The sequence below is a fragment of the Seriola lalandi genome, unplaced genomic scaffold (assembly GCF_002814215.2).
Source record: "Seriola lalandi dorsalis isolate HSWRI2012SDOR001 ecotype SW California unplaced genomic scaffold, Sedor1 jcf7180002052459, whole genome shotgun sequence".
NCBI classification, from domain to species: domain Eukaryota; kingdom Metazoa; phylum Chordata; class Actinopteri; order Carangiformes; family Carangidae; genus Seriola; species Seriola lalandi.
Window position 1 is genome coordinate 143,742 of NW_019523012.1, and position 21,954 is coordinate 165,695.

At 38.9% G+C, this 21,954-nt stretch overlaps 1 protein-coding gene across 4 annotated transcripts; it reads right to left on the reverse strand.

Annotated features, from left to right (window-relative positions):
* Positions 1 to 104: 104 nt before the first annotated feature.
* Positions 105 to 21,897, reverse strand: LOC111650536 (interleukin-1 receptor type 1-like). 4 transcript variants are annotated; one of them, XM_023400427.2, is made up of 12 exons: positions 21,691 to 21,897; positions 10,350 to 10,427; positions 8,822 to 9,074; positions 7,513 to 7,705; positions 7,000 to 7,171; positions 6,678 to 6,740; positions 6,418 to 6,550; positions 6,094 to 6,248; positions 3,414 to 3,557; positions 2,154 to 2,321; positions 1,686 to 1,969; positions 105 to 814 (listed from the first exon to the last, which is right to left on the reverse strand). In XM_023400427.2, the coding sequence occupies exons 2-12, from the start codon at positions 10,423 to 10,425 to the stop codon at positions 509 to 511; spliced, it is 1,947 nt and encodes a 648-aa protein (XP_023256195.1). In that variant the 5' UTR covers positions 10,426 to 10,427; positions 21,691 to 21,897; the 3' UTR covers positions 105 to 508. The 4 variants fall into 4 exon arrangements, with proteins under 4 accessions (XP_023256195.1, XP_023256197.1, XP_023256198.1 ...); XM_023400429.2 differs by lacking the exon at positions 21,691 to 21,897 and adding an exon at positions 19,719 to 19,871; XM_023400430.2 differs by lacking the exon at positions 21,691 to 21,897 and adding an exon at positions 10,656 to 10,747.
* Positions 21,898 to 21,954: the final 57 nt, after the last annotated feature.

Sequence of the window (21,954 nt, forward strand, 5' to 3'; positions counted from 1 at the left end):
ACATTCCTCTCCATCGGATGTTGCTCCTTACAGTTCCTTATCTGTAGTTCAGTAACAGTAAATAAATGGCAGTGTGTTCAATATAACTCAGTTTACTTCTTAACTTATTATGATACTAAACTTTATTTATTTTTCCATATTTACACTTTTAATTTTACATATTTACATTTTACACTTTCTTCTTCAGTCTCCATCTGCCAGGGAAAGTCAACAGTTACCATAGTGGTGCAGGCAAACTGAAGACAGCCCAGACACTGTGATTATCAGCACACAGCTGTGACCTGCTGTCTTCGAGTTTTTGAGCAAAGCATTGTCCACCTTTTCTTGATCAGTCACTCTGCCTTCAGCACATGCCTTACATGGTGCAGTTATGGACTTTGACTCAGACCGTGCACCTCACAGCTTCTGGTGACAACACAGTATTTCTGAATTGTCTGTGTGTGAGGGGTATTCACTATCATACACGTGCATTGGAACCCAGCTACTCTCTGGTTCATCAGCTGACACATCATAACCCCTTCATGTTCAACAGGGCAGTTTTCTCAGGGTAGACCGCCCTCTTGCCCCTCACCGGCATATAATACCTCATCTCCTTCCAAAACTTTGAAGAAGGAGAGAGGGATGGTGACAACTGTGTGTCCTGTTCTCCTGTCTCCTCGTCCTCTCTCCTCCTCATACATGTCCTCCGCCTTTGCCTCGTCCTCAGGTTCTTCCACCAACGCACGGCTCCCTGCTTCTTCCTCAGGTGACGCACTGACTCTGGGAAGAGAGCGAGCTGAGCCGGGGTAATCTCTTCCAACTCGACCAGCACCACCTGTAAAACAGTTGTCAAATTAGAACCTGGATGCCTTTTTGAGCATTCGGCCATGAACTCAAATCAACTGAAATTTGAACTAAATCAATTAAACCATCACTGAATCATCCTGAATGGAAATTAACTATGGGCTCTGAAGTGAATCCATAAACCTGCAATAATTTTTTATCCAATTTTTGTGGCAACTTTGAAGCAGAAGAACTCCACGTCAAGCTGACAGATACACAGCTGTGACATGTTATCTCTGGCTGAAGTTGTTAGCTCTTTGCACACAGTTCATATTAGAGATGTCCTGAGCTCAGGTGCTAGCAGATCCGTTATCTTCCATCCTTCTTTCTAATTAGCAGAGCAATGTTTTTTGTTTTTGTAGTTCCCACAACTCCAACAAAGTGATCCTCCCTCTAGCTGATTAGTTTCAGGTGTGACACTCTCCCAGTTAATCTTTCATTCATATCAATAAATTGAGCTTATAAACATAATGTTTTTGAACCGGGACCTTATTTGGATCAAGAAGCTCATGAAAAATAAGGTGTCAGATTTACTAGGCTACAGCAAGTTTTTTCAATGTGTCAGGTACATATTTAATCAGCATTTAGGTAAATATAAGTATCAGATTGGTCTTGGTGTCGACAGATACCCAATATTGAAAGGACACTGATCAGGATCTGGACCATAAAAAACTTGGATCGGGACATCCCTAGTTCATATTTGCATGCCCAGCAGACACAGCCCTGGGTAAATAAATCCAGTAAATCAAGTGTGACTGGATTGTATGCAGCCTACGATTACAGTTAGACTAGAGCCAGTAATTCGTAGAGGTAAAATTTAAATCTGATGTCAAGAATATGCATTAACATGTCTTTTTACTCACCTTGAGCGATCCCTCCAGCAGCACTCTGTGCATTGCTGCCACACACTCCAACTGCTGCCTCGTGTCTGGATAGACTTCATCGCTACCATCAAAACTTTTGCTGCTACTGTTGTCACCGGTCTTGCTTTCGCTGTTATCCTTGCTATTAATGTTTTTGGAGAGGTTGTTGTTATTATTGCTACTAGTGCTGCTTGTGTGTCTTTTGCTGGCGAAAGTTGAGGCGGTGTAGAGCAGAAGGAGGCGGCGACTGGCTTGTATGTTCTCTTCCACTGAGTCCACTATGGCTGCAGGGAGGAAACGAGAAAAGAGACAAGGTGGAGTTAGAAATGATGTTGATAAGTGATGAGCCCTGGTAGTGTGCTAAGTCCAATAATGTAATTTAAAGCAGTGGCTCCTAACTGTGGGTCTGGGTGCTGAATATGAAGCAAATAATACTACAATGCTGTTTCTGCCATGTTGGTGACTTACCTTGTCCTGGCTGGCAGTCACGGCCTGCTATGAAAAGTTTGTAGTCACAGGCCTTTTCCAACACTTGAGGCAGAGTGTGAAGTGCAAACGTTTCCACTTTCTCTGTGAATCCGATGGCACCGGGCGGTGGGTATGCCACGTAGGCATCATAGAGCTTCCCATCCAAATCTGACACAAGAAAACAAGAAAAAGAGCTTATTAAGGGTATGTGGATGTGGACAGGCCTCTAGTGATTTTCGTGGGGTCATGTACCAAAAAAGCATGTTCCTTTATGTCTGGAGAATATAACTTGCAGGCTGGAGCATCTCTGTAGTGCCACAATGCTTCATTTATGGTATGTTGTATTTTTGATAATATATCGATTAATTGTTCAGCTCTAGTCTCTAGTCATTCTACAGAAGTCTGAAGTTACTTAAGACAAGTTGAGTCTCAAGTCTTCACACACTGCTATATTCTTATAAGCACATTGCAAGTACAGATTAAAGCTTGGGAGTAATGATTTTAATCATTGTTTTTTTTTTTTTTATATCATACAAAATGTAACAAGACTAAAATGTAACTTCATGTGTAAGATAGTTAAGCATTATTAGTGATAAAAATACAGGTTATACCCACACAGCTATGGACTGTCGGTACAAGATGCTTCAACTAAGTAGAAAATGTGCTCACTCATTGGTCTGCTCTATTTGTGTTTCCTGACAAGACATCAGCCTGACATCTGCGGGTTGAACAAGCCGAACAAAATAATCTGCACTCTGCTCCGTCAGATAATGCATAGTCAAGAAACAAACCAACAGTGCAGATCGCTGTGCTGAGTCTTTTCTGTGTGTTCCCTGCTCAGTTAGGACTGTTAAATTCACTATGAGATAGCCACACCATACAGTGCTGAATGTTAAAAGGTTCTTCTGTTACATAATCACCAAGTGACATTTAATGATAAATGGTGCAGGCCTGTGGTTTATTTGTTTCCTTTGTTTTCTCTCACCGTTGACACATGCGGTAGATCGTAAGATTGTGTTGTAAGTTGCGATGCATGTGTGGGTACTGTGTTACTGTACTGTGTGTGTGTGTGTGTGTGTGTGTGTGTGTGTGTGTGTGTGTGTGTGTGTGTGTGGTCAAAGCATCACTGGGTTTTTCCATTTTGGAGTGTTGCGCGTGTAGTGTTAGAGTAATTTTGTGAGCTGACATTATCATTACATTGCATACTGCATATAATTAAGAGCATGTGACTAATAACATACCCACTTTGTGGGATATTACCTGTATTTGTATAGAGGACTGGAAATACTCTCCTGAACCACAGCACAATGTCAACCTTGAAAAGGTAGTAGATGATGACACAGATGATAAAGAGAACCGTCACACCACCGAACATGGATCCAATGGGAACTATGATGTTTGGATCTGTGGAGATGAACACCATACATATCAGACAAGCAATTTTAGGTAGTTTCTCCACCATGGATTATAATAAGATGACACTTCATTAATTCTAAGTCCAAGTGTCAAAAAAGTTAATCAGGCTTTTGTGCTCTTCTCTGGCTGGGCTGTCTCCTATGACACATCCATGGCATGAAAATAATCAACTGACATTTTGCGTTTTATTGTAGCTAATGGCTCCAGCTGTGATGATACAAGAAGGAATTTGAAAATGTAAAGTTTTATTCACTTTCTGACAGCTGTTTCCTATGTAATCATGTATGTGGCAGTGGTATGGTGTTACTTTTGTCTGCTAATAAAAACCTAAAGAAATATAGAATTGCAAAAAAGCCAACATAAATTGCAGCCCAATATTGTTGTCATTCAGAAATATGACCAAAAGCTACAATGTGAAATGCAAAGAAATGGGATTTCGTCTAAAATCATAGCTTGCATTGCTTGTCTTTTCGTTTGCATTTCTCCTTTTTTGTGTTTTTCAGTTTGTCTTTGCTATTTATAATGGTAAATGGACCAATATTCTGGGGCGGGAATATCACTGTTGCTTTTCTATCAGTCTGACAAACTGTCAGAAGCCAAATCACTTGCTCATACACAATCATTACAAAAGAAACAGCTGTCAAAAAGTGAATAAAAGTTTATATTTTTCGCAAACAATGACATTCCTCCTTGTATTATCACAAGTGGCGCTACACTAAAGCTTGAAATATCTTAAAAAGCCATGTCATGCCATACAGTGGGCATCAAATGACCTGCAAGTTTGATCGAGGCACTTTGTCCCCACCATGAGTTTGTTTCTACTTTAAGTGTCTATATTGCATGGAGAGGAAAAGTGTCAACCTACACCCTCTGCTGGTCATCACCGTACAAGGAAATAAGCTTAGTCTTATCTTCACTGACTTGTTTCATTTTGCAAGTATTTATTCCCTAAATGTCATTGTATATACAGTGGAGTATTATCATTACTAGGACTGATTAATTGATTAATAGACAAAAAATTGATAGCAACAATTTTCATAACTGGGCATTCATTTAAGTAATTTGTTAAGTGTCAAAATCCACTGGTTCCACCCTCTCAAATGTGCATACACTACTGGTCGAAAGATTTAGAACAGCTCATTGTATCCAGCATGGTTATATGCACTTATATACGTTAAACTGTGGCATAATTCAGTGCGTCTGTGTTTCTGAAATTATACCATAGAAAAAACAAATAAATGGAGATTTTTAAAAACAAAGAATCATGGAACCTTTTTGTTGAACTAAATTTAATCTAAATCTTTGACACATCCAGCAGCCGAACACACTTTTGCTGTTCTTTCATCAAGTTCATTTCAACACTGTTACAGAAGTTCCCACTATGTGTTGCACTTGCAGGCTGCTTTGTTTTCACCTTCTGACCAGTTCATCCCAAAGCAGCTCCATGGGGTTTAAGTCTGGAGACTGCTGGTAGGGATGGGTATTGTTAAGATTTTAATGGTAGTACTACTCTTACTGATACTGCTCCTCGATCCGGTACTTAATGTTACTCTTATCGATACTTTTTGGGGAAGAAAAAAAACTTGAACAAACAAAACATTTGTCACACTTGTGTCAACGGGCTGTGTCTGCATCAACTGTAGTAAAGTAGAACCACACTTTGGACTGTTCTCTCCGCCATCGTTAACTATCTAAAGGTAGGCTAATTAGCTTTTGTTGCTTTTTGAGTTGGTGTGTGCGCTACACTGTCTTGAACAACAGCCCTGCCCTCCACTCACATAAAACGCAGGCAGGCAGAGTTGTGAAGTAAACATGCAAGATAACGTTTATGTAGCAGGGAAGAAAAACCCCCAAAAAACTGCGACTGTTCCAGTATCGTTAGCAGAACCGTTAAGGTCGGAGTTTATTGATACTGCGGTCTTGAATAATGTAGCCACAGGGCCTGTTCAAAGCCGGGGCTCAGTACCCATTTCTAGGGTGCTGGTCTTCATCATGTGAAGCCACTGTCTAGTTCTGTTTTTCTAATGGTTTGGCTATTTATCGTGCTGTGGGAGGAACCCCTGACCAACCAGTCTGTCTTCCTTTGTTACTTGCCTTTTTCTCACCATTCTGATAGCAACATAAAGTATTACTTCTTGCAGTACAGTAATGTCCTTATAATGAGGGTGTAGTAACACAGTTTGCTCCACCACTGCCTTTGTACAGACAGATGGTTTGTCAACCTGTAGAAATTTAAACCTTCGAGGCTTCATTTACTTCTGCCGCTTCAGGAAAACTGCAAATTAACCAGTCTTCATCCCTGTGAGAATCCCTGTCTATGACACTGACTTCATTTTTTAGTTTTTGGTGACCTAAACTTTTTTTTACGTTACCTCTTTTACTGCTGACCTTTTGTACCATTTAATTCACTGGACTTGAATTGCTGAAATGTCTAAAACTGGAAAAATCGGGGTGTTTTTAAAATTTTTGATTGTTTTCTGTGATAGAAACTGAGTGATTGATAATCACTATCACTATTTCTTACCTGCTGGTAGCAGAGTAAAATACCCCATAGGCATGCCGCGGGAACTGAACACTATACAAGTGTAGTTGATTTGAAAATCCTCCTCCCTCAGCTCAGAAACCGTCAACAGACGCTCCAACCACAAACCTGGTTTAGGACTACGCTGTATCGACGAACTGGTGAGAACAGATTGATAAGAAAAAAGAGAAGTAATTAAATAAGTGTGATGGCACTGTGCTTGGTAAGAGCAGAAGTGTCACCATGAACTTTACTTATTATTCAATTGTTGTCGCCCAATAGCAGCAGATAAACAAAGCAAATAGAAGGACAAGTATAAGTACTGACCGTTGTTCTGATGTGTAGACTCGGTCAGAGGGGTCGGTACTGAAAATGTAATCTCTGGATGACCAAATGACATCAATAAAGTGCATCCCGATACCCGGCACAAACACACGGCACCGTTTGGTGAAATTGGACCCTAAACACATACACATACAATAAAACAACCATTTCTCTTAATCTATAAAGCTAAACTTAAAAGTTAAACAACAATAAACATTTAAACTGTAAAACGCCACATTTCTCAGAATATGTTACAGACTCACCCATCTGTGCCTTGATTATTTCATTGGCTGGTTCATGCACTTGTGGAACCATAGAGTACACATCTGAAAAGAGAGCCAACATTAACTACAGTACAGTAACAGAGGTGGAGGTTGTCTAATCATGGAAATATACAGCATATGGAATTACATCAAAGAGTTATTAGCTTTTTTAATTTTTTTTTTTTTTTTTTTACAGCTCCTCCCTGTTGCTTGTGATCAATTCAGGGTGATGGAAGTAATTCTCACATTCTGCAATGTTTTGGACAAACCTAAAGCCTAAAGTCTTTCTCTTGCACACTCAAGCACTTATCTCCATTCTGACCTGTGACCTCTGCTTTAATTGTCTCTGACACGGATCCCGTGATGCCACCGAGGGTGAAGGTCAGAGTACAGGTGTGGGTGCTGTTGTGTTGAGCTTCCACCTTTTTAATTGATATTTTGGTCCTATCCCTGTAGCTATACTCATCTTTCCCCTCCACTATGGGCTCACAACCCTAGATGAGGAAGAGAAAAACAAAGGTCAGGCTTTTAATAAAGACAATATGTAAAAAGAAAAAGACTTCTTTAGCAACATAGACAGCCAGCAAATTTGTAACCAAAGGAAATAGTTGAAATAGTGGCAGTAGGTACTAAAAGAAAAAAAACCAAATTATATTAAGGTAACTTGAATCTATGTTAGATTACTTATTCATTGTAAAATATAGATTTTTAATTTGCCAAACTGACATGCCCCATGATTATGTTAAATTGTCTGTATAGATCTGGCCGAGTAACAACAACTGGACTGAACTTGATGGGTTATCATGGCATTCAACAAGACTTTCCCATAACTCACTCTGTACCACGTGAGGGAAGAACTGATGTTGTAGCTGTCCAGTTTATTGATATAGTCCTTCAGAGGGCAGGACAGGGTGTCAGCGACTCCAAGTGTAAGTGATTGATCAACTTTCCTTGGCCTTCCACACTCTCCAGCAATTGGTGGTTCCACTACAAGACTGGTGGCCTGCATGTAGCAGTGAAAAGGAGTTCTGTTGGAAAATTTAGAAGAAAATTAGCTTCTTCAACTTTTATTTTACTGCAAATAAGCAATGAGCGGCCTATCAACCCCCTATCAAACTTTTCAATTAATAAACGCCTGATTGACGATCATTAAAATGATCGCAATTCCTCATGCCTTTGCAAATGTCAAGACAATATTTGACTTGTTTTCCCACTAATCTAGCAATTTATTATTTGTAGTATTGAATTAATATTAAATTTAATTTGCCCTGCCACAGTTTAACGTATATAAGTGCATATAACAATGCTTGCAACACACACACACAAACACACACACACACACACACACACGATCAGCTAATTGTAATGAAGCTGCTTGTTGTGCATAGGAGCCGTGCTGTGATTTAAGAGTGGGTATTGACAGACAGACAGAACACGTCATTTAATTTGGTTTATTATCCTGCTGCTTTTTATGATGGTAAATAGAATTTGACCTGGTGTCAGGATTATCCGATCAGCACAACTTTGCTTGATAGTGTCCTCCATTTTTACTCATTGGTTTAGCCCACTGATTGGTCAATAGGGAATGCAATAGGTCAAGCTGATCACGCCCTCTGCTGGACCATGAGGCAAACTACTTCAAATGGTATCTTGAGCTTCCAGACAAATTTTTGGCTAGACAGCAACAGTGGGGCCTGAGTGATGGTATTTCCACCTTTGGTCATCAGAGTGCAGAGCTCCAGACAGAGCTGCTTAGTCTTGCTCTCTCTTTTTTCGCTCTCCAGTTTTTCCGTCTCTCTCTCACTATGACTAAAATAAAGACAAAGCCTGGGAAAAAAAAGAAAGATAGTCTGTCTCTCCTAACTTTCTCTCTGAGTAATCATCAGTAAATACATCTGAAATCACAACTCAGTCTTTCTTTCATTTATGCGTTTGGTGAGTTTGACATTGCAGTTTAAAAATCTGGATCAGGTCCAGCCACATACTAGGTTTTGACCTAGTCTTGTTTAATTCATTGAATATTCACAGAAATTCATATAGTGTAGACAGACACACAAACACCACCAGGTGTACAACAGGATACATTTTCTATTGCTTCTTTCAAGTTTCAATTGATATTTGTATCTTTGCTGATGCTACCGTACCTCAGTATGGTCACATATTCCCCACTGTCTTCTGGTGTTGCATTAAGAAACCACAGAGTCGCTCCATGCACAAGGGTTCGACCGGTCTGGTTGCTCATTTCATGACTTGTCCTTGAGTCATACCAGGTGATGCTGTATGGGACAGTTGTGATGTCAAAGACGTCTGGAGATACTAAGGTGCTGTTCAGCATAGCCATGTCTCCAGGAACCGAGAAAACCCTCTCAAACTGGGTCTTGTAGTTGGTACAGTTCTCTGCAACAAAGAAAGAAAGAGAATAGATTTATTTATTCAGCCATTCAATAGAGCTTTGAGCAAACTAATGTCAAATTTAAGATTTTTCCAGCAAGAAATATTATTTGGCAGCCAAAGCTAGGCAATTTTATTAGTAGATTTCATGACCAAAAAAAAAAAAAAAAACTTGATGTGCTTTACCTAACTTTTAAGTGATTTTAAGAAGAACAGGTTAGGGTTATGGTCTTTACTTACGCTTGGTATTTATATTTGCCCTTACATTTTTACTTTCACAGATTAGGTAAAAAAGATCAGCCATGAGAAAGAGAGAAAGTCTGCATTAGACCATTCCTTTTTGCTGGATTTTGTTTTTGACATTCCACTAGTACCTCACGGATTTAGAGCTGCACAGACTGGACATGGTGCCTGACTTCCAGTATTTTTCCATGATGCTCCATCGTCACTTACATGGATTCTTGCCATTCCCTGGCAGCTGTAACTGAAACTACGGAACATTTTGTGTTGTTCCCATTATGCACCTAGACTATTAGAGAACTGAAGCTCAAATAAGAATTGAATTGGTTCACCATCATACACAGTATCATGTATAAATGGTGTATACTTTTTTAGTTGTGATGCTGTAATTAAGTCTTCAAGTTTGAACAGGTTTCCCCTTATTGTGTCTCATAAAAACAGCAACGTATAATTTTATATATTTATGAACATTGGTACTGAGTACGTCTGCTGTCTGCTTCACATTCACATCTGGAGCTGCCCGGTATTACTACATCTATTAATGGTCACTGAGCTGCTGAAGGGTTAATTCCTTTTCTCAGTGACACTGTTGTTAAAGTAGAATTACTCAGGTTAATTTAATCTCTTCTTGTCCAGCAGCTAGAACAAGTTAGTCCTCACAAAATATATAAATATACAAATAAAACTTAAATGGTAATGTGCCATTTTGCAGCATCATGTAGAGTTAAACTTTGTTGTCTGGTCAGGTTCTAATCGCAGCTCAGCTACTATAGCACTAAACATCATCATCGTCATATGCACTTCGATTACAACAGCAGCCTGGCAGTCTGCTTTTTTCCAGTCAGAAATCAGTGTTAGACTTCAGAAGAGCCCACGTGTCATAACAGTTACACACAAGTTGCTGCAGTTACAGCAGTGGTCACAGGGTGGCGATAAAATGCTTCTGTACACACTGGAGGCAGATGTTAGAGTTAGACTTGGCAGTTACAGTAGTGTTTATGTGCTTCTGTGTAGTTCGGAGAAAAGTGTGACTCCGCTCACCTTGTTCAAATCCTGTACAGATCCAGTATAACCCGATGAAAATCAGAAGACTTCCTAATGTTGAAATCAGGCCCATGGCTGAAAAACACACACATAAACAACAGTAAGAAATGAACATGTATTACAAGTCAGACTGACAATGCTACAGGAAAAAAGGCTGCAACTACAGCCTGAAGCAGAACAGAAGCTTACAACTTACTGGAACACTTGTGACCGAGGACACTGACAGGTCACAAAAGGCTTTGAAACACAGCTATAATCAGCAAAAACAGTTTTCTTTCCTCTTTAAGCCAAATTTCACACTACCTTATATTTCTGAAACTCCGTCTCCCTTCCTCTCTCTGCCTCTCCTTTCCCCTCTCTGCCTCCCTCGCTCTATCTATCATCCTCAAACACAGATGACAAACATTCTGGTATTTCAGGAGTCATTTGTTTAGAAACCACTGACAAAAAGCTGCGTAATGCTTTGGAACTGGACGGAGGCCCAGCCTGAACAGTGGGGGGGGGGTGAACATTCCTGCTCAGTCTTGCCTGTAAATCTGTGAATGAACACTGTTAACCTTTTGTGGGAAATTTTCTTCCTCTTTTTCTCAAACTTGTACAAATACCACTATACTATTACTGTGCTAGTTCAAGTCAGTCGAGGAATTGTCATGGCTCCAGAGAAAATTCTCTGTTGCCTTAGCGATTTACAAAACATAAGTAATAAGTATTCAGACTACACTGTGATTACACTATTAATATTTTATTAGCTCTTGTCTGCAGTTATGTCTTCAGATATTTGTGAAAATATGAACTAGTGTTTGTGTCTTGATTCTTGTCCTTTTAGATTTTGGTATTTCTCACCAATAGTAGGTGGTATTGGTTCCCTTTCCCACTAATATTTTGTGTTGGTTAATTTCAGGTTTCAGTTACTCTTGGTCTACAGCCTCTTTACATTCACTTTTTATATTGCATGTGGCTCCAGTGGGATAAGCAGCACGAATCACATTAACACTGATATTTTACCACAACATTAAATGTACAGTGAGCACTTTATTAGGAACACTTGCACACCTGCCTATTCATGCAATTATCCAATCAGCTAATCATGTGGCAGTAGCACAATGCATGACATCATGCAGATACAGGTCAGGAGCTTCGGTTCATGTTCACATCAAACATCAGAATGGGAAAATGTGATCTCAGTGACTTTGACTGAGGCATGATTGTTGGTGCCAGATGGGCTGGTTTCAGTGTTTCTCAAACTGCTGGTCTGGGATTTTCATGCACAACAGTGTCCAGATTTTTTACTCAGAATGGAGCCAAACACAAAACAAATCTAATGAGCAGCAGGTCTGTGGATAGAGACTCCTTGTTGATGTGAAAGATCAAAGGAGAATGGCCCAACTAAGTAGGAGCTGATATATACAGGCTATGATAACTCAGATAACCACTCTGTCCATCTGTTGTGAGCAGTGGGCTCAGGCTCACCAAAACTGAACAGTTGAAGACTGGAAAAATGTAAGCTGGTGTGATGAATCTGCATTTCTGCTGAGGTAGCAATCATTGTTTGAATTCCACACCCTATCTGAGTATCGTTGCTGACCATGTGCTTCCCTTTATGGTCACAATTTACCATCTTCTACTATCATTTTTGGTTTCATGAACCTGACAATGACTACAGTGAAACTCACTACAGTGACCTCCACTCTCACCAGATCTGAATCCAACAGAACACCTTGGTAGAACGGGAGATTGGCAGCATGAATGTGCAGCTGATAAAGCTACAGGAATGATGTGATGCATTCACATTAACATGGACCAGAATCTCAAAGGAATATTTCTAACTTCTTGTGGAATCTGTGTCACACAGAATTTAGGCTGTTTTGAGAGCAGTGTATCAGAGCGTGTCAGTGTCGGTCTGTTGAATGATGTCAAAACATATTTGTGGTTGTTGAAGCTTGTGACTCTTGTAATCCAAAGTAGGTGTGTGAAAACTGAGGCTACAACAGTTTATAGGTTTTACTTTTTAAGTTAGGTTAGGTTAACACCTGTGCAAGCCTGAGTACAGTTATGATAAGTATCTTTTTAGAATTTTCAGTAAGTTACTTTTAGAAATATAATATTTTTCTAGAAATCTTTCTTTTCATTTAACAAAAGAAGAAAAAGGTATTATGATGTGTAAACAGAAGAAGCTTTTAAGAAATAAAATATGACCTAAAACTGAATAAAATTTCTCAGAACTTATCTGTTAAAGAGCACAGCAAGTAATGTACGAATGTATAAAAAAAACATTGGCGCAGGACCTTAATTTACTTCTACAGGAAAAAACTTATATTTCACAGTGAGCTTTTCAGGGAAATCAAGGGGGAGTCATTATTGGTTGTTTGATAAATGACCAGTTCTAGCTAGTATTATCAGCTCAGAATATATTTGATGTCCAGTCATCTGGGTGGGATTGTAAAGAAAGTATGTGACTAAAGCTGGAAATAGACATAAATGCATTTGGGTGGGCACTGACTCAGTTAAATAGAACTCTGAGTCCTCCTTGTGGATCTGAAATCCAGTGACTAAAGCTCCAAAGGGAATTCAAAGGGATTCAAAAAAGAATGCGTATAAAGTATAATCAAAAAGTTTTAATTTCTCAAACTTGACGACCAGTTGATTCATCTGTGGCTCATTTTGGCTCATTTTGCTGTCTAGTAATAGTTTTGTAACTGGATCTGCGATGAGCACAAGGACAACTTACTTGAACTCTTGAATTGTTTCTATGTTAGTAATGTTTTAAAGATAAAAACTTAACTTGGTAAGATAAACCAAATATCTGTATTGGCTTCCTTAAGAAGTTGTAAAAAGCCAAGGTTATGGCCCAACAGTATGTAGATGAATTTTGCAAGACAGTCATAACACACTGTTTAACATACATGGCTAAATTTGTTGGAACAGCAGCTTCAGTACTGTATTTGAACTTAACATCAAGCCACATTCAGATAGGAAAGTCCTCAGCAGATAGCAGATCTAATCTAACCACATCTACCATAGCATGCATTCACAATGCTGAATTAAACATCAGCGTTTCCACTACCATTTTCTTGTTTGTGGCTTCTTTAAAACATTTGGCAGAAATTGCAAGTGCTTCATTGGCAGTTATGATGGTCAGGGTTTCTGCCAGTGTATTACAAATCTGGTGGAAAAGAGCCCCAGAGACATTTGTTGATTAAAAATTATTTGTCATCCCCCTGGCTTTGGGTTGACAGTGATTGAAGACGAGGGTATTCTGCTCATGTCAGTCAAACACTTGTAGCTTTGCATTTTCTGAGTGCTAAGACAGACACGAGCCTTGGCAAGCAAACAGTAGTGACGAAATAAGGAAAATTATCTAAACCACAATCTATAGCTCTCACTTGCTACAGGAAGAGACACATGGAAACAAAGCTGTGTAGATGGAGATTGCACTGGTGGTTTAGCTGGCTGCTGTGAATGTGAGGTGTTGCAGATGCTGTGGTGTGAAGGTGCTGATTTGAAAGGTGTGAGCAGCAAACGCTGTGGTTTGAAAAAGTTTAACTTTCGCATCTGTTGTTCATTTTACTTCGTCCAGACCAAGGGAAACAAATACAGATTTCTGCATTTTAGTACCAAGAGAAGTAAACATGAACTCATAGAGACTGACAGATGATTGAATGACTGGACACTGGTGATGATCATCCTGCATCATCAACACATCATCAGAACCCACGTGGAGAATGACTTGTTGCTTTTGATATGTTTATGTTCTCTGCTGTCACAAAGAGTTCACAAAAGAATAGCTGATTATGAGCATTATTACTATTATTAGACTGCACATCATCAAATGCTTTTACTGGTGCTATTACTGGTGGACCGCTGTCACACACTTTTTAATGGGCTTAAATTATGTAAAACTTCATAGTTTTACCTTGTGTCATATATGGATCTAGAAATACACAAAGTAATAATCCATGGTTCTAAGTGGTATTCAAGTGAAAAAACAAACATGGAGATTGCATGTTGGAGCGTTAAGAACCATAGGATAAGTGCTCTACTTTTTTGAGTGTTCATTAAGAACCTTAAAAGAATATTAAACTTTGTTTTAGAACACACAGGTTTCAGTTGCTGCATCTGGTTATTGTTAGGGATCCAGAGTTTTAGGAACACATAGGGAGCATAGTTTTACTCTGGGACAAGCCCAGGCAGAGAGGAGCGTGGGAAGAGTGCAGTCGGTTCAGTAGGCAATGACGGAGACATGAGAGCATGGGAGGCCGGGGTGATATGGAAATGACTGTCAGTGGAGGAGATAAATATCTATTGAGTGTTTTTCCTTGTAACTGGAGGCCTAGAGGTGTTGGTGATTGGCTGTACTGTAGGTTGAGCAGTGGTTTAGACCGTTGGTTTTCTTTTCGTTTTTTCCATTTTGTTTACCAAGTTTACCACACTTTGACACTTTGTGTCATCTTTAATAATTCACTTTACAGCATTATCTTTACTTCACTTCCACATATTACTGATAATCTATCCGGCGCTTAAGTGCAGACAACAAGTTAATAAAAATGTGTCTTCCTGGTAGGAAACTGTTAAAAGAAAAGAGGAAAAGAGGTTGCTCCTGCCCAGTGTTGATACAGTGGCTTTTTGTTTCCACGTCTGCTTTCAACTTTGAGGCTTTTCTGAGCCTTTTCTGACTCTACACAGTCTAGACAGTCTATAGGGTCACAGAGACCACAACTAATAGTGCATTTGTATCTACCTATACACATGGAATATGAAATGCAGTAATACGTCGACAAAAGCAGGGAAGGAGAAGCCTGCTTGCTAGTAAACATGGATGTAAACAATGCTAGTAAAAGATAAGATTGAAGTGTTTCATGAGCATGGAAATACATTCCTCATATTTGGTAAACCCCAAGAGTACACACAGTGTATTTTGGTGAGTAACACCGAATGTAAACATAACTCCACACGTGACCTTTTAAAGTAACTAGACTGTTTTAAAAAGTGAAAGGTGCTGTGTTTCACATCCTGATCACACTTAAATATGACACAGGACGGGCGGTTTGAGTATTAGATTCAGTCTGAAGGCTTAAAAACACTGCATAGTGGTAATACTACAAGAAAGGATTTTAAAATTCTTGAAAGATATCACTGTGGCAATCCTTTTATTCTCTACTGTGACAGTTGGCTGGTAAATGGTAGAATTAGGGCATTCACATTATGCCAGAACTGAGGGACAAAACATGATTTCTCAGAAACAAACCTGAATTAATTACCACGGCTGACTTCAATATAAACTTATAGGATTGTTCAATTACCCAGGAGAGTTAGGTGTTTCTATGTGAAGTTACATAGAGGATATCACTTTGAAATTTGAAATAGGAACACAGAACATTTATAGAACTAGGTGCAAGTCTACCCTCCTTTTATCTGTCACTCCCTGTGATCAGAAAAATCACTTGATATTTCCAATTTTTACGACTACACAAGAATTGTACGCTCTATTTAAAAACAGCATACACGCAATGGATTGTGGGATACTGAGAGCTGAGGATACACGTAGAAATTGGACAAGCCTTGTGAGCATGTTATGCTCTGTTTTGTCTAGAAATGTAGTCTTTGGAGGATCCGACCTCTGGAATGGGACACAGCTATTTTGAGCCACTATGTCAGATTTGGGAGAGAGCCTCAGCAGGATTCCTTTAAGGCGCCAAACAAGAGGAGGACACTGTTAGTCCAGAGGAAACGAGGCTGAAGCTACCCTTATCTGGAAACAGCAGACGGTGGAAGATGTGAGGGGCTGATGGAAATATTGCCAGTGTGTTTGTCCTCTGAAGCGAGGGGAAGCATGGACAGGGGAAGGGGGGGCAGGGGCTGCTGGGAAATGTGGAAAGTTTATTGATGTTTGTTGAAGCAATAACTGCTCTACAAATTTTAGATAGAGGCTTCTTATCATGTCCAGCATGATATTTTCTGTTGGTAAGATATTCGTTTTAATTAATCATGATAAACATATTAATTTGACAAAGCCATATGTTGTAACCTGGCATCAAAAGCAGGGTTGCATAAAACGCTTGCATGGCATAAACCACACAAACCGTTGGGAAACGGGTCTTCACTAACTGCACAAATTTATGCAATGTTTGATTTCACTACAGCAAACTCACAGAAAGGAACAAGTGTCCACTTATTTCTGTTTGCGTTAAGTGAAGAGGTAGTTGGGTGTGTTTGCCTACAAATCTGCTCAGTCGTGCGTACTTTGTCCATCTGTTTGTGAGGCAGTGGTTGCAACACAGACTGAAGAGTGATCACAGGTCCAAGGTTGTGACAACATGAACATCTACAAAACATAACAGCTTGATAAACAACATTAAGTTAATATTTTTATTTCCAATTCAATGTTATGTTGGCAATTTTTGAGATGACGTACGCAAATAAAAAATATTTTATTGCTGCTTTTGTTGTTTATTGTAGACAATGAGATATCCTAGTTTCAATAAGAAAACAGTCCAGTCACGAAGCTGAGTAATACTACAAGAGCAAATCCTCACAATTTAAAGGTTAAACTGGAAACAAACAGAACAGAAAACCACAATGGAAAGTAACTCTGGCAGTGATTATGTTTTGATTAATGCATATATGTGTCCAACTGAGCTGCTGTCCTGGTGTGAATCATGAACATGCCGTCCCCACTTATGATTCACTGACAAAACAAACGTGAGGCAGCAGCAGCAAGATTTACTTCCACCTGCTGTTCTTCACTCACACTCATAGCTGAAACTGCGATTGAGTGGAGCAACGCAAAACTCCTGGAGGGAAAGTTTTACAGCTAGCACTCCCACATGGCCCAGACTCCATCTGTTCCACTGTGTCTCATTTCCTCCCCAGCATCAGAGATTTTATCCATTTGTTTAGCAAAACCATGTGTTTATGTGAATGACTGAGGGCTGCAGCATTATTTGTTATGATTAATTAGTATATTTCTTTATTGTTCTGTTTACAAAATGCCCATCACAAGTTCTCAGAGGTGAAGATGACATCATCAAACTGCTTGTTTTTTTCCAGTAATCAGTCCAAATCCCAAAGACATTCAAATTACAGTGATATTATGGCTGGTGTGGCTCTTTTCATTATTGATTAAGCTCCTGTGTATATTGTTGAGTAATTGATTAATCATTTGTTCTATAACAGGTTGGAAAATAAAGAAAAATTGATATTGCAATTTTCCAGAGCTCAAAGTGGCTTCCTCAGATTCTTTTTTTTTAATCCAGCCACACATCCAGAACCCAAAGATATTTAGTTCAGTATCTCATGATGACCAATCTGAAATCAGAGAATGCATTTTTGCTTGAAAAAGAATCACTATCATTAATTAATTCATGTTTTGTTTTGTTTTGTTTTTTTGTTTCCTTTTTGATTGACTTAATTGATTAATTAACCAATTGTTTCATCCCCGAATGATATAAATCAGGGAATAACAGCAAATCCTCCCCCTCGTGAAACTTAAAGAAGAAAATGCAAAAGCATTTAGTCTTGATAAATTACTAACAATCAATATTTTCGTCAATTTCCTTTTGATCGACTAATTGATTTGTCTAAACTGAACATGTTTAGTTTGAAGCTTTCAACCTACTTTGGCCCAATCTGGATTAGAACTCGAGTATCTTTGGTTTTGGGACTGATTTGAACTAAACAAAGTTGGGCTAATCTCTTGAAATTACTTCAAAGACTGTCCTCTCCTCTCAGCCTGTAGAATTAAAAAGGAACAAAGGTCATCATGGATCATCTTAGCCATAAGATGCTTTTGGGAAACTAGGCCTGTTCTTATGTTCCTAGAGTGATGGAGAAGTGCTAAGCAAAGCAAAAAACTTTTCCTTTTGAAGGGGAACAGGATGTGTTTCCGAGTTGTGATGGAGAATTGAAACTCAGGTCCTCAATACAGCCCTCAGTACAACCTGCAGTACATGCAACAACTTGCTTAGTGTTATGCTAATACACGTTGACTGTTAAATGTCAGGTCAGGACTATTTTCTTTGGCGAATAGAAACATGGTGGCCATTAGAGGAACACTCCACATGATTATTTGCTGATGATCATGTTCTGCAGCTAAACCACTTTATTTTTAACCTTCTCTGGGAAAATATAGTTGAAATTGAAGACGGAGTATAAGCAGGCACTGGAAATTTTAAGATACAGCAGCAAATACTCTTCTGCTGGACTGATTAGGGAAGAAACAACGTGGGAAAATTCTAATATAATTGACAAATTTCAGCCCTTAAGTGTGGAAACAAGGAAATTGCAGACATTATGTTGGAAATATCATTTAAGAGCAGCTTGTGTGATCAATGCAGTCTCTGAATTAGGATTGATGGAGATTAGGTTGAAGCCCTCTAGCCTGTGGGATGTAATCAAACTTCATGACTCACTTAGTAATAAAGAGGGAAAACAGTGGGAGTTATCTTTCCTACAGCAGAGCACGAGAAAATGACCCGTTTGACATTGAGGACAGAGCTATTTTCAGTCACAAGTGAAAGTATATTTCTCAGTAATAAGCACGTGTCCCTCTTTGGTTTAGTGGTGAGATGCTCTCTGAGACTGCTAGCAGCTTTATTCACCACTACTTTTTCCACCCTGGCTTTAAAACTACACAGAACAGCTTGCGTTATTGCGACATACTGCAATAATACAAAGTTGTCAAAGAGTGTGATAATTTGATAAACGGCTAAGTCTTCTGCCCTGTCAAAGCAAATTAAACCATTTTATCAAACTGCAGTGGACCAAGTAATGTAAGAGAAGTCGAGATGTACAGACAAGTTATTGATTAATAAAAACCCACATGTATCAAAGCCTAATATATTAATTAACCTCCTTTAGTTTAATTTCTGTGCTATGTTAATTATTTATGGGCAATTACGTTGTGTCCCTGTTGCTGTGTTCCAGGTACATGGCTCAGACACTGTTGTAGAGAAAACACCTGCACAGCTTTGACAGTGAAAAACACATGCAGTGAGAAAAACATGCTTTATCCAAATATTTGACATAACTTGCAGGTATCCAGGAGGCTCTTGAGTAACACAAACCAACATTGAACAACTGTAATAATAATTGAAATGTTGATTTTTCTAGAACAATCTTTGCTTTTTCTCTTTTTCTTTTTATCTCAAAGCAATGCGACTGATTTTAGGTACCTATTGTTTTCTTTAGGCGGAGAAAATTAAATCAATATTACTATCAATACATACCTTTAAAAATAGATCGTTATTGGATTCAAGTGTAAAAGGAAATGTGTCCTTTGTGGTTAGAATTACAACACACTTCTCTAAAAGTGTATACACGCTTTTCTTAATAGTGTGTTCCAAAAGTCAGCAGAATGTATTGACTCACCTCAGAGAAAGCAACTTACAGGCATCGAACAGACGGAGGAAGGATGAAAGAGTTTATGCGACAGAGCAGAGCTGACAGAGGGAAACCTCAACCCTGACCCTTGCGTGCAGAGTGTAGACTAGACCGCACAGCTCAACCAATGATTCATCTGCCGTGTCCCACCTCCCATGAGATGAAAGCACAAACAGCAGAGACAAAGAGGAGGAAAAGCGTGTCTGGGTTGCAACTCTCAACCCTCTCTTCACCTTCCTTTGAATTTCAACACCCAACAAAAGCTTCCGCTAACCCTCATCAATCCTAACATAACCTTGTCGAAAACGGCTTGCATTAACCAAAATAACAAAACGTTAACTCACCATAGAATAACTTACCTTAACCTTTATGGCAATATTGCACCTAAACCTCAACTTAAATATTTTAACACAATGTTTAGACCAGAAATTTTTGTCACAGAACAGATGACCAAACAGTTGCTATTGCAGTTTCATTAATTTACAGAACATAATCCCAATTGTAGATATAGATATGACTGAAAATGTGTGCCTTTCATCTTCTATCTCAACAACCACAAGACGATGATGCTGTGAGAAGCTACAAAGATTTTAATATCCCCTGAGTTATGTAGTTATGGTAAAATGTTTAAAGAAATCCTTGTTATCAAAAATCTATAAATCAGCTAATTTTCACTTAGAAATTTAATGACCAACTGTGATTAAAAAGGTCTACAATCTCTGAAGAACAAAAGGAAGTGAATGACTAAAAGGAAGCATTTCGTCTACCACCACTATTTCGGTTCCCATCACTTAAATGTTAAACTGATCTAATGGCAATTCAACAACAAGCAAGTGCAAAGTACAGTTATGAAGAGGTTTGAAGCCACACCTGGGCTTCCCCACGTGGTGGAGGAATCCCCAGGAGACTGGCAGTATCTCAACTATGACTCAGTCCCTAAAAACCTGTGGAATATGTGAACTACATTCACGACCACAAAGTAGCAGTTCGAGCACACATCCTAGCTCGTGCTGGGTGTTATTAAGCAAAAACATTTTGACCACAAGTGTGTTTTTTTCCTTTTTTTTTCCACCTTACAAACCAGGGGATTTCTTTGTGGTTAGAATTTGGGGCAGGTAAGAATATGCCAGTAAATGCATGAGACATTATCAGTGTGTTTCACAAGGATGCAGTGTGCAGTCGCCTAATGATGTGTCTTTTGCTTGTGTGGATAGTTGTTGAGTAGAGCTGGATGTGCTTTTTGAAAGTTGATACTTGTACTCAGTGTTTTAGCCATTCTGTTCAAACCTTGCTGAAACTTTAAGGAGTGATGTAGGACATTTTGTTGTTGAATAATCAAATAAATAGATTGTCAGTGATGAATGAGGGGGTTAATCTTGTCTAAATGGATTATTGGAGTGATAAGAAGTGCCTTTGATTCACTGCCCTGATTGGTTTTGACCACGAGTGGCATTATTATTGCTCCATAATGCCACAAAAAAAATAGTATTGAGTCACCCATGAGTCAATCATAAGCATGTGCATATACAGTGTGTATATATATATATTATTTGTTTTTTAAAAAATTTTTTACTTACAAAAAATTCCAATAGGATGGGAATTCCTGCAGGTGGGGTCATAACAGCAAAGATTTGTTGAAAATATTTAGATAGTTACATAAATTTGGGGTTGAAAAAAATCATTTGAATTTGTATAGTTACTGTAAAGTTATGTTGTTCCACCTCTCTATTCAACCCCTGGAAATAAACCCCCTTAATCTGTCTCTGAAGTACCTGGAATCCTGTTGAATATATTTAAAAAAAAAAACAAAAAAAACAAAACGTGCTGAAGTAGTTCTGGAGCTGGGTGACCAGAGGCACCAAATCCAGCTTGTTTGGCATGGGACATTGATCTTGTTTGACAGTAATAACGATACCAGGAATTCTGATTATGCAGAGTATTAACATTACAAGGAACTCACCAGCTTGATGTCACTCTAGTCAGTTGGTAAAGGCAACAGCCTCCTCGGGTCACATGAAAATCCTGTAAAACATCCTGTAGACATCTTTTTTGAAAAGAAAAAAAACAAAGAAAAAGAAATACTTAAATCTAAGCTCAGACATGTCCTCCCTAGCTCTGACTTCCTCTTCTGTTTTAGACTTCAGCACATGTTGCAATTTCCTTTTCTGGGATCTTTTGAAAGCCAGCTAGTGTCCTAATATGTTGCGCAATAACTGGGAGGAGC

Bases quoted from the DNA above. Each gene is read 5' to 3' on its own strand.
- LOC111650536 (XM_023400427.2), bottom strand. From the start codon at position 10,425: ATGGGCCTGATTTCAACATTAGGAAGTCTTCTGATTTTCATCGGGTTA. The intron at 7,172-7,512 runs GTGAGTTATGGG...TTCCTCATCTAG, and splicing joins CTTCCCTCACGTGGTACAGA to GGTTGTGAGCCCATAGTGGA. The intron at 1,970-2,153 runs GTAAGTCACCAA...TCCTCCCTGCAG, and splicing joins TGACTGCCAGCCAGGACAAG to CCATAGTGGACTCAGTGGAA.